The following is a 16,922-nucleotide window of genomic DNA, read 5'->3' as shown; positions in this document are numbered from 1 at the left end:
CAGAAAGTCAAGGTGGAAAGAGTGGTTCTTGCTTGTGCAGTCAGGTACACACACACATATACACAAGAAGGTGCACTACAGCTCCAGCTGGGTTTTCACTTCTTTCCCAACGTGGTCTGCCCCCTAGTGGCAATCTAACACAAGGGAGCCAAAGTAGTGGGGCAGCCTTTTCATTAATAGTTAATGGCCAACTCTTAACTGTCTGTGTGCCAGGGACTCCCCTAAAAACTTAATAGGTTTTCATTCTTTTATTTATTTTTTGTAAGTTTTTTAAGTTTATTTATTTTGAGAGAGAGAAAGAGAGAGAACAAGCGCGCGTGCACGTGCACGCAGGGGAGGGGCGGAGGGAGAGAGAGAATGCCAAGCAGGCTCTGCTCTGTCAGCCTGGAGTGACGACTGCAGGATCATGATCTGAGCTGAAAGGGTCGGTGGCTTAAGTGAGCCACCAAGATACCCCTGTATTCACCCTTTTAAATAACTGAATGAGTGTTTATTGTGGGATTACAACCATTTTTAGAGCATTTATACTTTGGGGAGGGGTGGATAGGGAAGCACAGATTTTAAAAATTGGCTCAAAAAGATTCTTTGATTACTGATTTGACCAGCCATTAGCACTCGTACATTAGCTGTAGTTTCTGAAGTTAACGCTAAGTATAGGAGACGTATCTAAAGGCAAGTGCCCATCTTTGTTATTAATTCCAAATTCCTAACTGAAGAGAATATCTAAAGATCACCAAGGATCTTTAGACAGCAAGGAAAAATTTAAGAAACTTTTGATACCTAAGAACAATGTTACTAAAAATTAGGAGTAAGACGAGTTTTTATGAAGGACAGAAAAGCTTGTGTTAGGATTTCAAGTGGAAAAACAAAACCATGATTTAAAATTTTATGTAGTAGGATCTCAACTTAAAGAATAAAAAATATTGAAGGAAGTATACAGAAATGTCACCAATGCTCTGAGTTGGAGTAGGCAGGATTTTCAACGTTTTTGCCATAAGTTTCTGTATTTTCCTATTTAAAAAAAAAGATCACAGCGCCAAAAAACAAAACAGACTTTTAAGTTAAAGTGATAATTCTATTAATTCTATAAAATTATAATAATTCTATAAAATAATTGTGTAAAAAGCCTACAGAATCAGCTGAGTTTCCATTAATGACACAAATAATGACAAACCATTAAAAAACTGCGGAAAGTCTTTAGCAAGGTTTAAAAACAAAGATGTGATATGGATGATGTAAGTATTTGGCAGATGAATACACTATAGTATTACAGTACATTCAAACAAGAACCACAGATTCCACTGCAGCCTGTGAAAGTGCGTGCGTGCGCGCACGCGTGTGTGTTTAATCAGACCCGATTTAAAGAAGAGTAAAATTACCGGCAAAGGAAACAACCATCAAAACTAAAAGGCAACCAATGGGATTGGAGAAGGTATTTGCAAATTAACTATCAGATAAAGGGTTAGTGTCCAAAATCTATAAATAACTTATCAAACTCAACACCCAAAAAACAAATAATCCAGTGAAGCAATGGGCAAAAGACATGAATAGACACTTCTCCAAAGAAGGCATCCAGATGGCCAACCGACTCATGAAAAAATGCTCCACATCACTCATCATCAGGGAAATACAAATCAAAACCACCAAGAGATACCACCTCACACCTGTCAGAATGGCTAACGTTAACGAGTCAGGCAACAACAGATGTTGGCGAGGATGCGGAGAGAGAGGATCTCTTTTGCACTGCTGGTGGGAATGCAAGCTGGAGCAGCCACTCCGGAAAACAGTATGGAGGTTCCTCAAAAAACTAAAAATAGAACTACCCTACGACCCAGCAATTGCACTACTAGGCATTTATCCTAGGGATATAGGTGTACTGTTTTGAAGGGGCCTGTGCACCCCAATGTTTATAGCAGCATTATCAACAACAGCCAACGTATGGAAAGAGCCCAAATGTCCATTGACGGATGAATGGATAAAGAAGATGTGGTGTATATACATACAATGGAGTATTACTCAGCAATCAAAAAGAATGAAATCATGCCATTTGCAACAATGTGTATGGAACTGGAGCATATTATGCTAAGATAATTAGAGAAAGACAAATATCATATGATTTCACTCATATATGGAATTTAAGATAAAAAACAGATGAACATAGAGTAAGGAATAAAAAATAACATAAAAACAGGAGGGAAGAGGACAAAACATAAGGGACTCTTAAATACAGAGAACAAACTGAGGGTTGCTGGAGAGGCTGTGGCTAGGGGGATGGGCTAAATGGACAAGGGGCATTAGGGAGGACACTTGCTGGGGTGAGCACCAGGTATTCTACGTAGGGATGAATTGCCGGATTCTACTCCTGAAATCATTACTACATTACATGTTAACTAACTTGGATGTAAATTTTGAAAAATAATCGATTAAAAAAATAAAAATAACACTGACATTATGACTAGATAGGATTCAAGCATACACCGTGCAGGGCTGCTTAAGTGCTAGGAAATGCAACCACACTGGGACTGATAGGTTTACTGTTAATGATCATAAAGAATCTGCAGAAAATGAATATTTAAACCAGGGATTCAAGCATCTCTATCCAACCTCTTCTAGAACTCTAACACCAACTGTATGCATCTGAATGTTTATCTCCTTACTTTCCCTAACACAACACTATTCCCACATTTTCTTCATTTTTATGCTTCACAATCTTTACTGTCTTATGTTCAAATCTCTGTTCCAGTTGTAGAAAGTTCAACTCAGGGTCCAATCTTTCCATAATGTCCTCTTCCTCAATAGGAAGAAGAATGCCTATATTGTGAGAAATTATCTTAAGATTCACATAAAACAATTAGAAAAAATTGCATCCTTCACACATCCCCCACCCCCCCCCCAACCCTGTAAGATTATAAGCTCTCCAAGATCAGTGATGTTGTCTTTTATTTCTTTGGTCTCCCAAAAATGAAAGTGATATTATCTATGTAAAATGTTTTAAAAAACAAAACCCATAGAATATTTTAAAAAAAGAAGTTAAATTACTTTTACATCATAATGCTCTGTAACCGATTTTTACACTTAATACAAGCTTAATAAATTTAGTAAACTTAAAAACTTCCCACGTATTTTTCCAAGGCATCAACTAACCCTCTTGGTTGCTTTTTTTTTTTTTAAACGTTTATTTTATTTTTGAGACAGAGAGAGACAGAGCATGAACAGGGGAGGAGCAGAGAGAGAGGGAGACACAGAATCCGAAACAGGCTCCAGGCTCTGAGCTGTCAGCACAGAGCCCGACACGGGGCTCGAACTCACGGACCGTGAGATCATGACCTGAGCCGAAGTCGGACGCTTAACCGACCAAGCCACCCAGGCGCCCCTCTTGGTTGCTTTTTAATGGCTTTGCAAATGTCATTAAAATGTCGGCAAACATAATTTACACAGGTGGTTTAATTTAAAACATAGGTGTCATTTAAATCATTCAGGCTGTTTCCAATTTTCCCTCCTAAACAATTGTGAAAGGCAATGAACACATAAGTCGATTTTTTTTCCCTTTAAACAACTCTCATAAATGGAATGCCCGGGTAGAAGACTCCTGTTCCATGGCCCCACGGTGCCTCCAGAAAGGCTGTGAGAATTTACACACCCTCAGTAGTATGTACGTGGCACCTGTTCCTTACTCACCAACACCAGGTATTGCTGTTAAAAACAAACAAGTACTGACAGCACATATTTTGATTAGCAATTTCTACTCTCTTTCATGTTTCCTACAACTTCCTATTTTTTTCTTTCATGTCTGACCATTTCACTCTTCTCCTGAAGGCTCATCTTTACGTGCTGATGTGGAAGATCTGTACATGTTACGTGTTACATACATCATCCTGGCTTGTTGTTTGTTATTTGTATTGTTTATAATTTTTGACAAAGAACGAATTAGTTTCAGGTGTAACAACATGATTCAATACTGGTATAGACTGAAAAATAATCACCATAGTAAGTCTACTTATGCTTAACATCCATCACCATGTTTATAATGTTTTTGACAAAAGGGAAGTCTAAAACTTTTGTTGTCCTAATTATTAGTCTTTTCTTTTGTACTAATGTTCCTGGAAAAGGCCCTTTTCCATCCAAGTCTGCATTCTTAGTGCTCTGATCATTCTACTTTTTGTTTAAAACTTCGATCGATAGGGAACAGATTGGCCTGTAGCGTGTGAAATAGGAGCCTAACTCCGGCTGAAAAGATAGCCTTTGTCCCAACAAGACGTACTAAATAATCTATACATTTCCCTGATGTGGAACACTAATTCTATCACATTATCAAATTAGCATCTCCCTTTTAAGTAGCAGAAAAGTTATAATCCTAAACCAACAAGGAAAGAAAGACTCATCCCTGTTCTCACCAGAGGAAACCCTGGCCGCGCCAGTATTGCCTCATCAGAGCAGGTCTTCAACTCTCAACTGTTTAGCAGTCTTGGAAATAAGGGGAACAAAAGCAACCCTCTCCTCTTGTGCTGGATTTAGTAAATGAATATGCAGGAAGCAGTGCATTTTCTGACCTCCAAGGCAGACACCATGGCACCTGAGCCTGATGATCTTGTGTAAAACAATCAGGCGACTGGATAAAAACATCTCTCATGCTGTGGTATCCAAAACAGCTTTAATGTGTGGTAGAAGCAAGGTAATTCTAGTATGTGCTATGTGTGACATCTTCCTAATCAACAGTAAACCAAGTTTTATTTAGAATCACTGCTGGCTAAACTCTTTAAATACATTGCAGCGGCTAGACCCCATAAGAATGGTTCTTGACTTTAAGTCGTTTTTCCTGCTTGCTTTAAGGAATTAAAATAATTCTGCATCCTGCAAAAGAACTCAGAATAAGCCCCTAGAATTCTAAGAACAAGGAAAAAGATTATCATCGTCACCATCCTGAGCAGCAGAGGAAGAAATCGTTTGAGAGCTTTTTATACAACAGTTCTATGAAGTCAAAATTACTCCTATCCTGGGAAGCATTCCCATAACATTCCATAATTCCAAATGAGAAATCTGAGACCTGGAGAGGCTTAGTAACCAGCCTAAGGTCAGGACACAAGCAGAAAGTGTCAAGACCAAGATTGAAACCAATATTCAATGCCTGTAAAGTATATTCTCTCTCTGCTCCTCTTTATTGTATTATGAGACAATGAAAGGGTCTTTGAAGTAACTGATTAACAGTTAAACTAAAAACAGTGACAAATACTTTTCAACTATGACATTAGCCTCAATTTAAAAATAATACCCAATGTTGACTGGAGCATGGTGAAGCCAACATTCTTACGTTGCAATCATGGTATAAAGGGATATGGAACTTCTGGAAAGCAATTCCGTTATCTGAGCGAAGTGACTACCAATATGCCCAGGTTTTGATTTACTTAAGCTACTTTTAAGAATCTGTCACAAGAAACTTCCCCCAACTTTCACAGTGAGAACTGCCCGTCATAGAATCATTTACGTATATGGTACAGAGGTACCCCACATATTTAAGAGGAATAGTTAAAAGTCGCTGCACATGCTGAATGTAGTAGTCATTAGAAGTGATTACTCATGTTAAGAAGCACTAAGACAGGACATAAACTTAGCTGGATTTTATTTAAAACCACAAATAAAAAAACCAGTAAGGGGTGATTTTTAAACTTCTACAGGCTAAACTTTTTAGAATTTAGCCAACTGCTATAATTAAATGAAGCAACAGTCAGCTTACTCTTCACCACTATTTGTTGTTTAAAAGATAAAAACTATCTCAAAATGACAGTACAATTATTTAAAATTTAATGCTTGGAGGAACGTGTTTGTATGTGAAACAATGTCTTCTGTATCATCTAAAAGACCATTTGCAAGTAGAATATGAAGGAAGTCAAGGCTCTCTGCAGTCAGAGCATCTTACAGCAGCTAGAAACCTTAGTGGTCGATCATTTTAATTACACAGAAAACTAGTCTCAGAGGTGACATGAGCCACCAAAGTCATCGGCTGTTTGGACACCACTTCTTAATACCAAAGCTGTTCCTACAAAAGCAAACACAGTGACTTCTTCTCAGTGGGCTCATCATAATACCAGGTTAGTTTCATGATTCACCCTTTCCACTTCTTTTCTCATTTAATCAGGAGTTAATTCGCCATTCTGATAACCTTACTTGTCAAGGGCCACTGATACATCAAGGGTCAGTGATATGGTTTGGAAATAAGGCACGATGCCAGTACAACATTGTGAAAAGGAAAAATGTCTAATGCTAATAGTTTATTGTGCAAAGGGGATATAGTATGCCTAACAGAAAAATATCATTTATAAGTTAATAATTTATAAGTTTACATGGTTATAGACTTGAGACATGAATGAGGAATGACTTTCCATATTTCACCTTTAATTCAGATTAAGATAGGCATATTAGATTTATTTAACCAGCTCTTTTACTGTGACCAGTATCAATGGCACCTTCCAAAGCACAAAAAAATCACACACAACTACTGGCCAAAGCAAACCTGAAAAACCTGCATTGTGAAAACCACAAAAATTGTTGACACTGAAGAAGATCTAACTAAAAGGCAAGACCTCCCATATTCATGGACCAAAATACTTGATATTGTAAAAATGGCAGTACTCCACAAATTGATCTATAGATCAATTTAATTTTAATGCAAGCTCTATCAAAACCCCAGCTTACTTCTTTACAGAAATTGACACAGACCCAAAGGTTCATATGGAAATTCAAGGGACCCAGAATACCAAAAAGATCTTCAAAAAGAACAAGTTAAAAAAACCTCACACTTCCTGATGTCAAGGCTTATTATACCACAGTGATCAACAGTGTCATTTTAGCAAAGAGACACACAGATCCACAGAACGGATTTGTGAGTCCAGAAATAAATCCTCACATTTACAGGCAACTATTTTTAACAAAGGTGCCAAGACATTTCAATGATGGAAACATTACTGTTTTCAACAAATGGTGCTGGTACTACTGGATATCTACACGCAAAAGAATGAGATTGGACCCTGTATTTCATTGAAAAAAATGAATGGATCACAGACCTAAGCCTAAGAGCTGAATGTATAAAAATCTTCTAAGAAAACACACGCATAAATCCTCGTGAGCTTGCATCGAGCAATGGCTTCCACACGGAGCATCAGAAGTAGAGAGAAGAAGATCAAGGTGGCCGAGGAGGGGGACCCTGAGCTTACCTCCTCCTCCCCTAGACACAGCAAGGCTTCAACTCTATATATAATAACTCTCTGAGGATGCCCTCAAGACTAGCAGAACAGCTCTTCTGCAGCCACAGATAAAAGGAAAAGCAACATCAAGAAGGGTAGAGGGGCAGAGACACAATATGCATGGGACCCATACCTCCAGCACAGCAGCACACAAGCAGGAGCTCTGTCACAGGCCCAGAGATCCTCCCTGAGGAACAAGGGTTGGTTCAAGCCCCACATTGGGCACCTTCACCCTAAGGGCCTTGTTATAGAGTCCCTATAACATCTGTGTTTGAAAATCAATGGGACTTCAACTCTAGGAGAGCTGGAGCACTACAGAAAACCACTACCCCATTCTTAACAGGCCTGTGCACAAACTTAGTGGCTCTGAGACACAGCAAAGCAGGAGCAGTTTGAAAAGCACCTGGGCTATAAATGAAAGACATTTGCTAAGTTTAAGACATGTGCTGAGGAGGCAGGGATTATAGGAACTTTCTCCAGGATGGAAGTGCCAGTGAGTGCCATTTTTCTGCCCTCCTGCCTAGCTGGCCCAACACTGGTGGACTCCACTTCTGACATTCGTCCTCTACATCACTAGCACCACCTGCCCTGCCTCAGTACTCCCCTGTGGATGTGCCCTCTTCAACACATCTCCAAAGTGGCTCCAGCCCCATCTCACCCAGCAGGAGGCCCTAGTTGGGACCAGTCTCCCCCCCTCCCCCCGCCACCACCCAACACCCAAGGAGCTTCTATCTGCAACATGCAACAGGCAGCCTCAGGCAGAATGGTACCCTTCCAAAGCAGATCCTTCCAGGAATTGGGGGAGGACTAGCCCCAGACACCAGTTTGTCCACAAAAGCAAGGATCCAATGAAAGAGGAATGAATACACAGCCCAAAAAAGGAAGCACCATGGAATGCTTCATTTTGATGACCGGGGCGGGGGGGTGGTGGTGGTGGGGTGGGCTTCTGGGCCCCACAACATGGAAACAAACATACAGAGTCAGGCAAAATGAGGAGACAGGAATATGTTCCAAACACAAGAACAAGACAAAATCTTAGAAAAAGAACTAAATGAAACAAAGATAAGCCACCTGATAAAGAGATCAAAATAATGGTTATAAATAAACTCATCTAATGCAAGAGAAGTATAAAGGAAAAGAGTGAGAACTTCAATAAAGAGATAGATTACATTGTTACAAAATAACAATCCTAGCTAAGAATGCAATAACAGAAATGAAAAATACACTGGAGAGAATCAGCAGATTAGACAATGCAGAAAAATAGATCAGTAATCTGGAAGACAAAGTAGTGAAAATGATCCAAGCTCAACAGCAAAAAAGAAAAAAAGATTTTAATGAGGATACTTAGTGAATCTTCTGAGATAACATCAAGGATACTAATATTTGTATTCTGGGGCTCCAGATGGAGAAGAGGTAGAGATAGGGACAGAAAATATACTTGAAGATATCATGGCTCAAGACTTTCCTAACCTCGGGAAGAAAGCAGACATCCAGGTTCAGGAAGCACAGAAAGCCCCATACAAGATGAGTCCAAAGAGGTCAACAACAAAACACATTAATAATTAAAATGTCAAAAATGAAAGATAAGGAGGGGTGCCTGGCTGGCTCAGTGGGTAGAGCATGCAACTCTTAATCTCGGGATTGTGGGTTCAAGTCCCACAACGGGTGTAGAGATTACTTAAAATCTTAAAAGATAATAATAAAAGATAAGGAATCTTAAAAGCAGCAAAAGAAAAGCAATTAGTTACATGTAAGGGAACTATTATTAGGTTATCAGCTGACTTTTCAGCAGAAACTGCAGGCTAGAAAGGAGTGGCACGCTATACTCAAAGTCTGAAAGGAAAAAAGCCTACAACCAGAAGACTCTCCCCAGCAAGATTATCATTCAGAGTTGAAAGAGAGATAAAAAGTTTCCCAAACAAAAGTCAAAGAAGTTCATCGCCATGAAACTGGCCTTACAAGAAATGTTAGATTTCTTTAAGCGGAAAAGGCCATAACCAGAAGAAATCAATGAAAGAAAAAAAAATCTCAGTGGTAAAAGCAAACATATAGTAAAAATAATGGGCCAACCACTTATAAAAATAGTGTAAAGATGAAAAGACAAAGACAGTGAAATCAATTGTATCTACAATAGTTAGTTAAGGCATACCAAAATGAAAAGATGTAAAATATGACATCAAGTACATCAAACATTGTGAGGGAGGGAGTAGAAATGTAGTGCTTTAAGTAACCACCAATTTAATACAGACTGCTATATATATAGGGTGTTATATGTAAATCTCATGGTAACCACAAACCAAAGACCTATAAGAGATACACCAAAAAAAAACAGAATAGAATCCAAACATAACACTAAAGAAAATCATCAAGACACAGGGAAGAGAGCAAGAGAAGTAGAAGGAAATAGAACTATAAAAACAACCAGAAAACAAAATTGTAATAAATTCATACTTCTCAATGATTAAATGTAAATGGACTAAATGCTCAAATCAAAAGACATAGACTGGCTGAAAGGATGAAAAAACAAGACCCATCTATATATTGCCTACAAGAGATTCCTTTTAGATGTAAAGACACACAGACTAAAAGTGAAAGGATGGGAAAAAAATAAGCCACACAAATAGAAACAAAAAGAAAACGGTCAACAATACTTCTATCAGACAAAGCAGACTTTATAAGAAAGACTAACAAAGAAGGGAATTACATAACAATAAAGGGTTCAACCTAACAAAAACAATTTAACAATTATAAGCATCTATGCCCCCAACATAGGAGTACCTAAATAGATAAAGCCAGTATTAACAGACATAAAGGAAGAAATTGCCAACGGTATAAGAGCAGGGGACGTTAACACTCCACTTACATAAGTAGACAGCATTCAGAAAAAAATCAATAGGGAAATAGTAGCCTGAAATGACACACTAAGCCGGATGGAATGAACAGCTATAAACAGAACATTCCATCCACTACCAGAAAAATACATATTTTTTCAACAACACACGGAACATTCTCTAGGAGAGAGCACAAGTCACAAAACAAGTCTCAATAAATTTAAGAAGACTGAAATCATTTCAAGAATCTTTTCCAACCAAAATGGTATGAAACTAGAATAAAAATTAGAAAAAAAAACTGGAAAAGATACAAACATATGGAGGATAAACAACATGTTACTAAACAACAGATCAGTGAAAAACTCAAAGAGAAAATAAAAAAAATACCTTGAGACAAATGAAAACGGAAAAACATTCCAGAACCCACAGGATGCAGCAAAAACCTGTACTCTGTCCACACCACCCAGAGTAACCTACAGATTCAATGCAATCCCTATGAAAATGCCAATAACATTTTCCACAGTACTAGAACAAATAATCTGAAAATTTGTGTGGAACCACAACAGACCCCAAATAGCCAAAATAATCTTGAGAAAGAACACAGCTGGGTGTATCACACTCCCAGATTTCAAACTATACTACAAAGCTGTAGTAATCAAAATAGTGTAGTACTGAAAAAATAGATACATAAACCAATACAACAGAACAGAAAACCCGTAACTAAACCCATGCATATAGGTCAATTCACCTATGACAAAAGAGGCAAGAAGATAGAGTGGGGGAAAGACAGTCTCTTCAATAAATGGTGTTGGGGAAACCGGAAGCTACTTGCAAAAAAATAAAACTGTACCCCTTTTTTACACCATACACTAAAATAAACTTGAAATGGATTGAAGAGCTAAATGTAAGACCTGAAACCATAAAACTAAAAGATAGGCAGTAAACTTTGACATCAGTCTTGCCAATATATATATTTTTTTGATCTGTCTCATCAACAAAGGACAATAAAAGAAAAAACAAACAGGACTGTATGAAACTAAAAAGCTTTTGCACTGCAAAGGAAACCATTAAGACATGAAAAGGCAACTACTAAATGGAAGAAAATATTTGCAAATGATATATCCAATAAGGGGTTAATATCCAAAATACATGAAGTTTTATAATTCAACACCAAAAATGAAACACAACCAAATCAAATAAGAGTCCAAATAAAAAGTGGGCAGAGGAACTGAATAGACATTTTTGCAAAGACATATTGATGGATAACAGATACGTGAAAAGATGCTCAATGTCACTATTCATCAGGGAAATGCACATCATAACCTCTATGAGATACTGCTCTATACCCATCAGAATGGCTATTACCAAAAAGACAAGAAATAACAAGCACTGGTGAGGATTTAAGGAAACCGTCATGCACCATTGGTGGGAATGTAAGCAAGTGCCGCCACTATGGAAAGGAGCAGGGTGTTTCTTCAGCAAATTAAAAATAGAAATACCATATAATCTGGCAATTACACCTCTGGATATTTATCTCAAGAACATGAAAACACTAATTTGCTTTTGTTTGTATTTTTGTTTGTTTGTTTGTTTGTTAACAACCAAACCCAGCACATTCGGCCAGTATGCAGCCCAACACGGAGCATGAACTCACAACCCTGATATCAAGATCTGGGCTAATACCGGGGCGCCTGGGTGGCGCAGTCGGTTAAGCGTCCGACTTCAGCCAGGTCACGATCTCGCGGTCCGTGAGTTCGAGCCCCGCGTCAGGCTCTGGGTTGATGGCTCCGAGCCTGGAGCCTGTTTCCGATTCTGTGTCTCCCTCTCTCTCTGCCCCTCCCCCGTTCATGCTCTGTCTCTCTCTGTCCCAAAAATAAATAAAAAACGTTGAAAAAAAAAATTTAAAAAAAAAAAAAAAAAAAGATCTGGGCTAATACCAAGAAACAGACACAACTGACTGAGCCACTCAGGCACCCTGAAAATGCTAATCTGAATAGATTTACGTACCCCTAGGTTCACTGAAGCATTATTTGCAACAGCCAAGTATGGAAGTAACTTAAATGCCCATCAATAAATGAATAAAGAATAAGTTATACATATACATATATATGTATATATGTATATGTATTACCATAGATATATATATCTTGCAAGTAAACACACACACACACACACACACACACACACACACACACACACACTGGACTATTAGCCATAAAAGAGAATGAAAAGATGCTCAATATCATTATCCATCAGGGAAATGCAAATCAAAACCACAGTGAGATACCATTTCATACTCATTAAAATGGCTATCATAAAGAAAGATAAAAGCCAGTGTTGGCAACAATGTGAAGACACTAGACCCTTCATACACTGTGGTGGACATATAAAATGCTGCACTTTGGAAAACATTCTGGAAGTTTCTCAGTTAAACAGAGTTATCATACCATCTAGCTTCCTATTAAAGGCAATCTGATTTTTTTTTAATTTTTTAATGTTTGTTTATTCTTGAGAGACAGAGAGACAGAAAGTGAGCAGGGGAGGGGCAGAGAGAGAGGGAGACACAGAATTGGAAGAAGCCTCCAGTCTATGAACTGTCAGCGCAGAAACCGACATGGGGCTTGAACTCGCAAACTGTGAGATCATGACCTGAGCCGAAGTTGGATGTTTAACCAACTGAGCCACCCAGGCACCCCAAAGGTTATCTGATATTTAACATAAAGTCATTCTACAGCATATTAGCTCTCTTTTTCTCCCAAATACCAGGATGTGCTAAAAAAGCAAAAGAAAATAAAAATCTCCAAGTGTGTAAAATAGTTTTTGTTGTTGTTTTTAAATCAGAAAAGATTTGGTAAAAATATATTAAAACTCAGGTGACCGGGGAACTTTAGAATTTCAGTCACTTTGGATGGTTGAGTCTTCTCTAGCTTTAAGAACTTAGAAAAGGTTAACAATTGTGATATAATTCCCTCACACGCCCTGCCTTATTAAGCTGAGAAACTGGGCACAACTTGGAAACAGTGAGGATATTCATTATTACCTGTATTACGTTATCCACCCTATTTTCTTTAATTACTATCTAAATACAGGGCATCCCAAATTTATACCTCCTGCCTAATTTCCTGAAGAGAAGGCCCTTGTTCGTTTCTGGCTCACCACTATATTCTTAGCACTCAACACGGTCACAAGCATGATAAACTGTAGTCAATGTGCTATGATACTTTTCTCCCTTGTAAATTGCCATTGTAATCTTCGCTGCATGTAGAAGCTACGTAACTGTCTTATAACTGGATATTTAATAAGAGGATGCAGGTGGCAACATGGGGACCTGACTGGCTATAAATTAAATACGGGAACTGCAGTGAATACACTTTATGAATCTTTATGGCTTCTCAAGAGACAAAACTTTTAGATTCCCAGTTGTGGTTCAAATGGGTGAGGCTGCAAGCTGTCTTAGAGACAGATCCAAGTATGTTCCGTAGAAGTGTAAGAAAGAACAGAAAAATGTTAAACTGCTGAATCGTTAAAAGGTATTAAAACCTGATGTGGAGATTTAGCGATGAAAGACTACCCAATTTTAAAAGAACATTTATTGTAGAAAAAGTATGCTCTCCACTTTAGATCACATTTTTAAAAAATCATTTTTAAAAAATCATTTTTAAAAAACTAAAATTATCGATTATTAATAAAACATCCTTTGGGATCAGATAGCTTGTCAATCATGCTGATCAAGTTTTAACCTATGCCGGTCCCAGCCATAATCAGTTGAGTTTATGCCACAAACCTGAATTCCATTTTAAGCAAAATAGTGAAAAATCATTGTAAGTACATTTAAATGCTTTCAACGATAACATGACTTTACAAAAAGATACTTTTTTTCTCTCTCCATATTTAAAGTTGTCACTTACCCACATTAAAAGCCGTAAACAGATTTTTTCTTGAGGGACCTAAAAAATTAAAGAAATATTTGTAAAATACTCATGTTTTGAATGAAATATCACACAAAAATTAGCTATTTTAAAAATTTTTATTTTTTAAAAAAACTTTTTTTAATGTTTATTTATTATTGAGAGAGACAGCATGCAAGCAGGGGAGGGGCAGAGAGAGAGGGAGACACAGAATCCGAAGCAGGCTCCAGCCTCTGAGCTGTCAGCACAGAGCCCGACGTGGGGCTCAAATGCACGAACCAAGGGATCATGACCTGAGCCTAAGTTGGACACTTAACCAACTGAGCCATCCAGGCGCCCCTAAAAATATTTTCAAAAACAAAAACAAAACAAAGAATATTTTCTAAACAAAAAAAAAAGGTATTTTGAAAAGCAGTTCATTATCTAAATTTTAGGTCCCATATGGGAAATACCAGTGAAATAGAGTCAACTCTATCAAGTATCTTCTAGGTATAAAATGATTTCTCAGGGGTGCCTGGGTGGCTCAGTTGGTTAAGCAGCCGACTTTGGTTCAGGTCATGATCTCATGGTTGTGGGTTCGAGCCCTACATCAGGCTCTGTGCCGACAGCTCAGAGCCTGGAGCCTGCTTCAGGTTCTGTGTCTCCCTTGCTCTTTGCCTCTCTTCCACTCACTCCCTGTCTCTCAAAAATAAATAAACATTAAAAAAAATTTTTTAATGATTTTCCAAATAACAGAATGATAGCTTAAAGGTGATATGAATTCACGGTCACAAGTTAAATATGATAGGAAATCTAGAGTATTTTTTTCAGTCAAGAACAGCTGCAATGCGAATGTTAACAGTGCTGAATTTATACACATACTACACACTTCATTCTATTCCACTGCTGACACAGCAAAAAGGGCAGGGCGTTATGACAGACAGCCAAGAGTGTGTGATTTCTAAAACCGCCAGGCATTAAATCCAGCCCACTTGCTGTTTAGCTATGAAGAAAAAAAATACTGAAGCTTTTTCTCCAAACTGACACAATATGAAACACAACTGGGGGGGGGGGGGTGGTGCTTCCGCCATGTGTATGTGTATCAAATCATCAAATATACTACAATTTTATCTGTAAAATTGTAAATTTGTAAAATTGGCTAATTTAACTATACGTTATTAAGCTTCTAAAAAAATACAAGTGATGGTAACAAGTACAGAGCTACAAAGATCAGTCACTAGAAGAAAACTAGAAAGTGCTTCCACTTGACCAGAGATTGTCATTTCTAGAGCGTCATCACCTACAAATTACTACAATAGCTGCCACATTCTATCTGCGGAGTTTTACAGACACTGTCACCTCCTAAAATTTGTGGCCATTATTAATGAAAATCACTCATTCCCACTTAAGTAAAAACTGTGTGATACAAAAGCTTGCAAATTCAATAGTGAGACGTTTTAGAACATTGGAGTTCCCTATTCTGTATAGTTATTGGTGGAATCATCAAGTTCCAATTCTCTGGAAGTTATTTAGTATCCAATTTTGACATCTGACACCTCTTTTAAGTTACTGGTGTATGTTTCAGATGCTGGGGTTTTATCATCATCAATAAAAACCGCAGATTCCCACAGTGATGTCATTCCAGCCAGAATGCCATCCCAGCAAGGGGTCGTCTGATGCATTAGAAACTTATTTAAGACCATGGACAGATAAGAACTTGCTGGCACACTGGAGTATCTCCTTGCCCATATTTATGCCTATTTTCTCTTCAATAGTGTAGAAAAGAGAAAGCATTGATAAACGTTCACTAGGTGATGAACCTCAAGTTACTACAGGATTCTTTACACACGTACACACAAAATATGGAAAAGGATGAGCAATGGACACTCTCACACTGGTAAGAGACCAACACCTTTCTGGAAAAGTACTGAGTCACATATTAACAATTTCAACACGAGTCATACAGTTTAACCAGCAATTCCTCTTTCAGGGATATCTCATAGAAGTCATTAGAATCTGAAGTGATGAATGTTCACACTCAAAAATGTCCGCTCACCTCAGTACCACATGCCATAGTAATAAGCCAGAAATTTTCCACAAGTATGGAATTGGAAAATAGACTATTTAATAGCCATTTAAAATGAAAACGCTCTTGTGATATGCCACTAAATTAATAAAAAGCAAGACACAGTCAAGTATACACATTATTTTTAGGTTTACTTATTTATTTTGAGAGAGAGAGAGAGACAAAGGGGGTGGGGCAGAGAGAAAGCGGGGGAGAGACAGAGACAGAGAGAGAGAAGGAGGGAGGGAGGGAGGGAGGGAGAGGAGGAGAGAGGGAGAGAAAGAAAAAATCCTGAGCAGGTTCCCTAACAACAGTGCAGGGTGTGACACAGGGCTGGGACCCTGCAAACCGTGAGATCACGACCTGAGCCGAAATCAAGAATCCGTTACTTAACCAACTGAGCCACCCAGGTGCCCTGAGAGTGTACACATTATGCCCTGAGTTTTCTTGAAACCAAAACCAAAACCAAAACCAAAACCAAAACCAAAACCACAACCACAACCACAACCACAACCACAACCACAACCACAACCACAACCAAAACCAAAACCAAAACCAAAACCAAAACCGTTACGGAGAAAAAAATGGAGGAAATGCAACAGCTGTTTGTGGTTGATGGAATAAAGGAGGACCCTGTGCGTTCCTGGTTTTCCCTGACACTTTAACATATGAGTGTGTGGCACCGTGGCTACTGCCACTTTCAGTCATTGTTAAAAGAAGAGGGATAAAGGGGCGCCAGGGAGGCTCAGTCGGTGAAGTGTCTGACTTTGGCTCAGGTCATAATCTCACGGTTTGTGGGTTCGAGCCCCATGTCGGGCTCTTGGGTGACAGCTCAGAGCCAGGAGCCTGCTTGAGGTTGTGTCTCCCTCTCTCTCTGCCCCTCCCCTGCTCATGCTCTGTC

At 38.5% G+C, this 16,922-nt stretch overlaps 1 protein-coding gene across 8 annotated transcripts in view; it reads right to left on the bottom strand.

Annotated features, from left to right (window-relative positions):
* The window catches only part of MTUS1 (microtubule associated scaffold protein 1), a 171,490-nt gene that overhangs the window by 53,665 nt on the left and 100,903 nt on the right, over positions 1–16,922 (bottom strand). For all 8 annotated transcript variants that reach the window (XM_053900908.1, XM_019466721.2, XM_019466720.2 and 5 more), the window contains one exon: positions 13,978–14,016. In XM_053900908.1, the coding sequence (XP_053756883.1) occupies positions 13,978–14,016 (39 nt within the window). The remainder of the gene's footprint in view (positions 1–13,977; positions 14,017–16,922) is intronic.

This window comes from Panthera pardus, unplaced genomic scaffold (assembly GCF_024362965.1).
Source record: "Panthera pardus isolate Hobbes unplaced genomic scaffold, ASM2436296v1 HiC_scaffold_13, whole genome shotgun sequence".
Taxonomy (NCBI): domain Eukaryota; kingdom Metazoa; phylum Chordata; class Mammalia; order Carnivora; family Felidae; genus Panthera; species Panthera pardus.
Note: the sequence above shows the minus strand (reverse complement) of the source record. Positions and strands in the feature narration are given on the sequence as shown.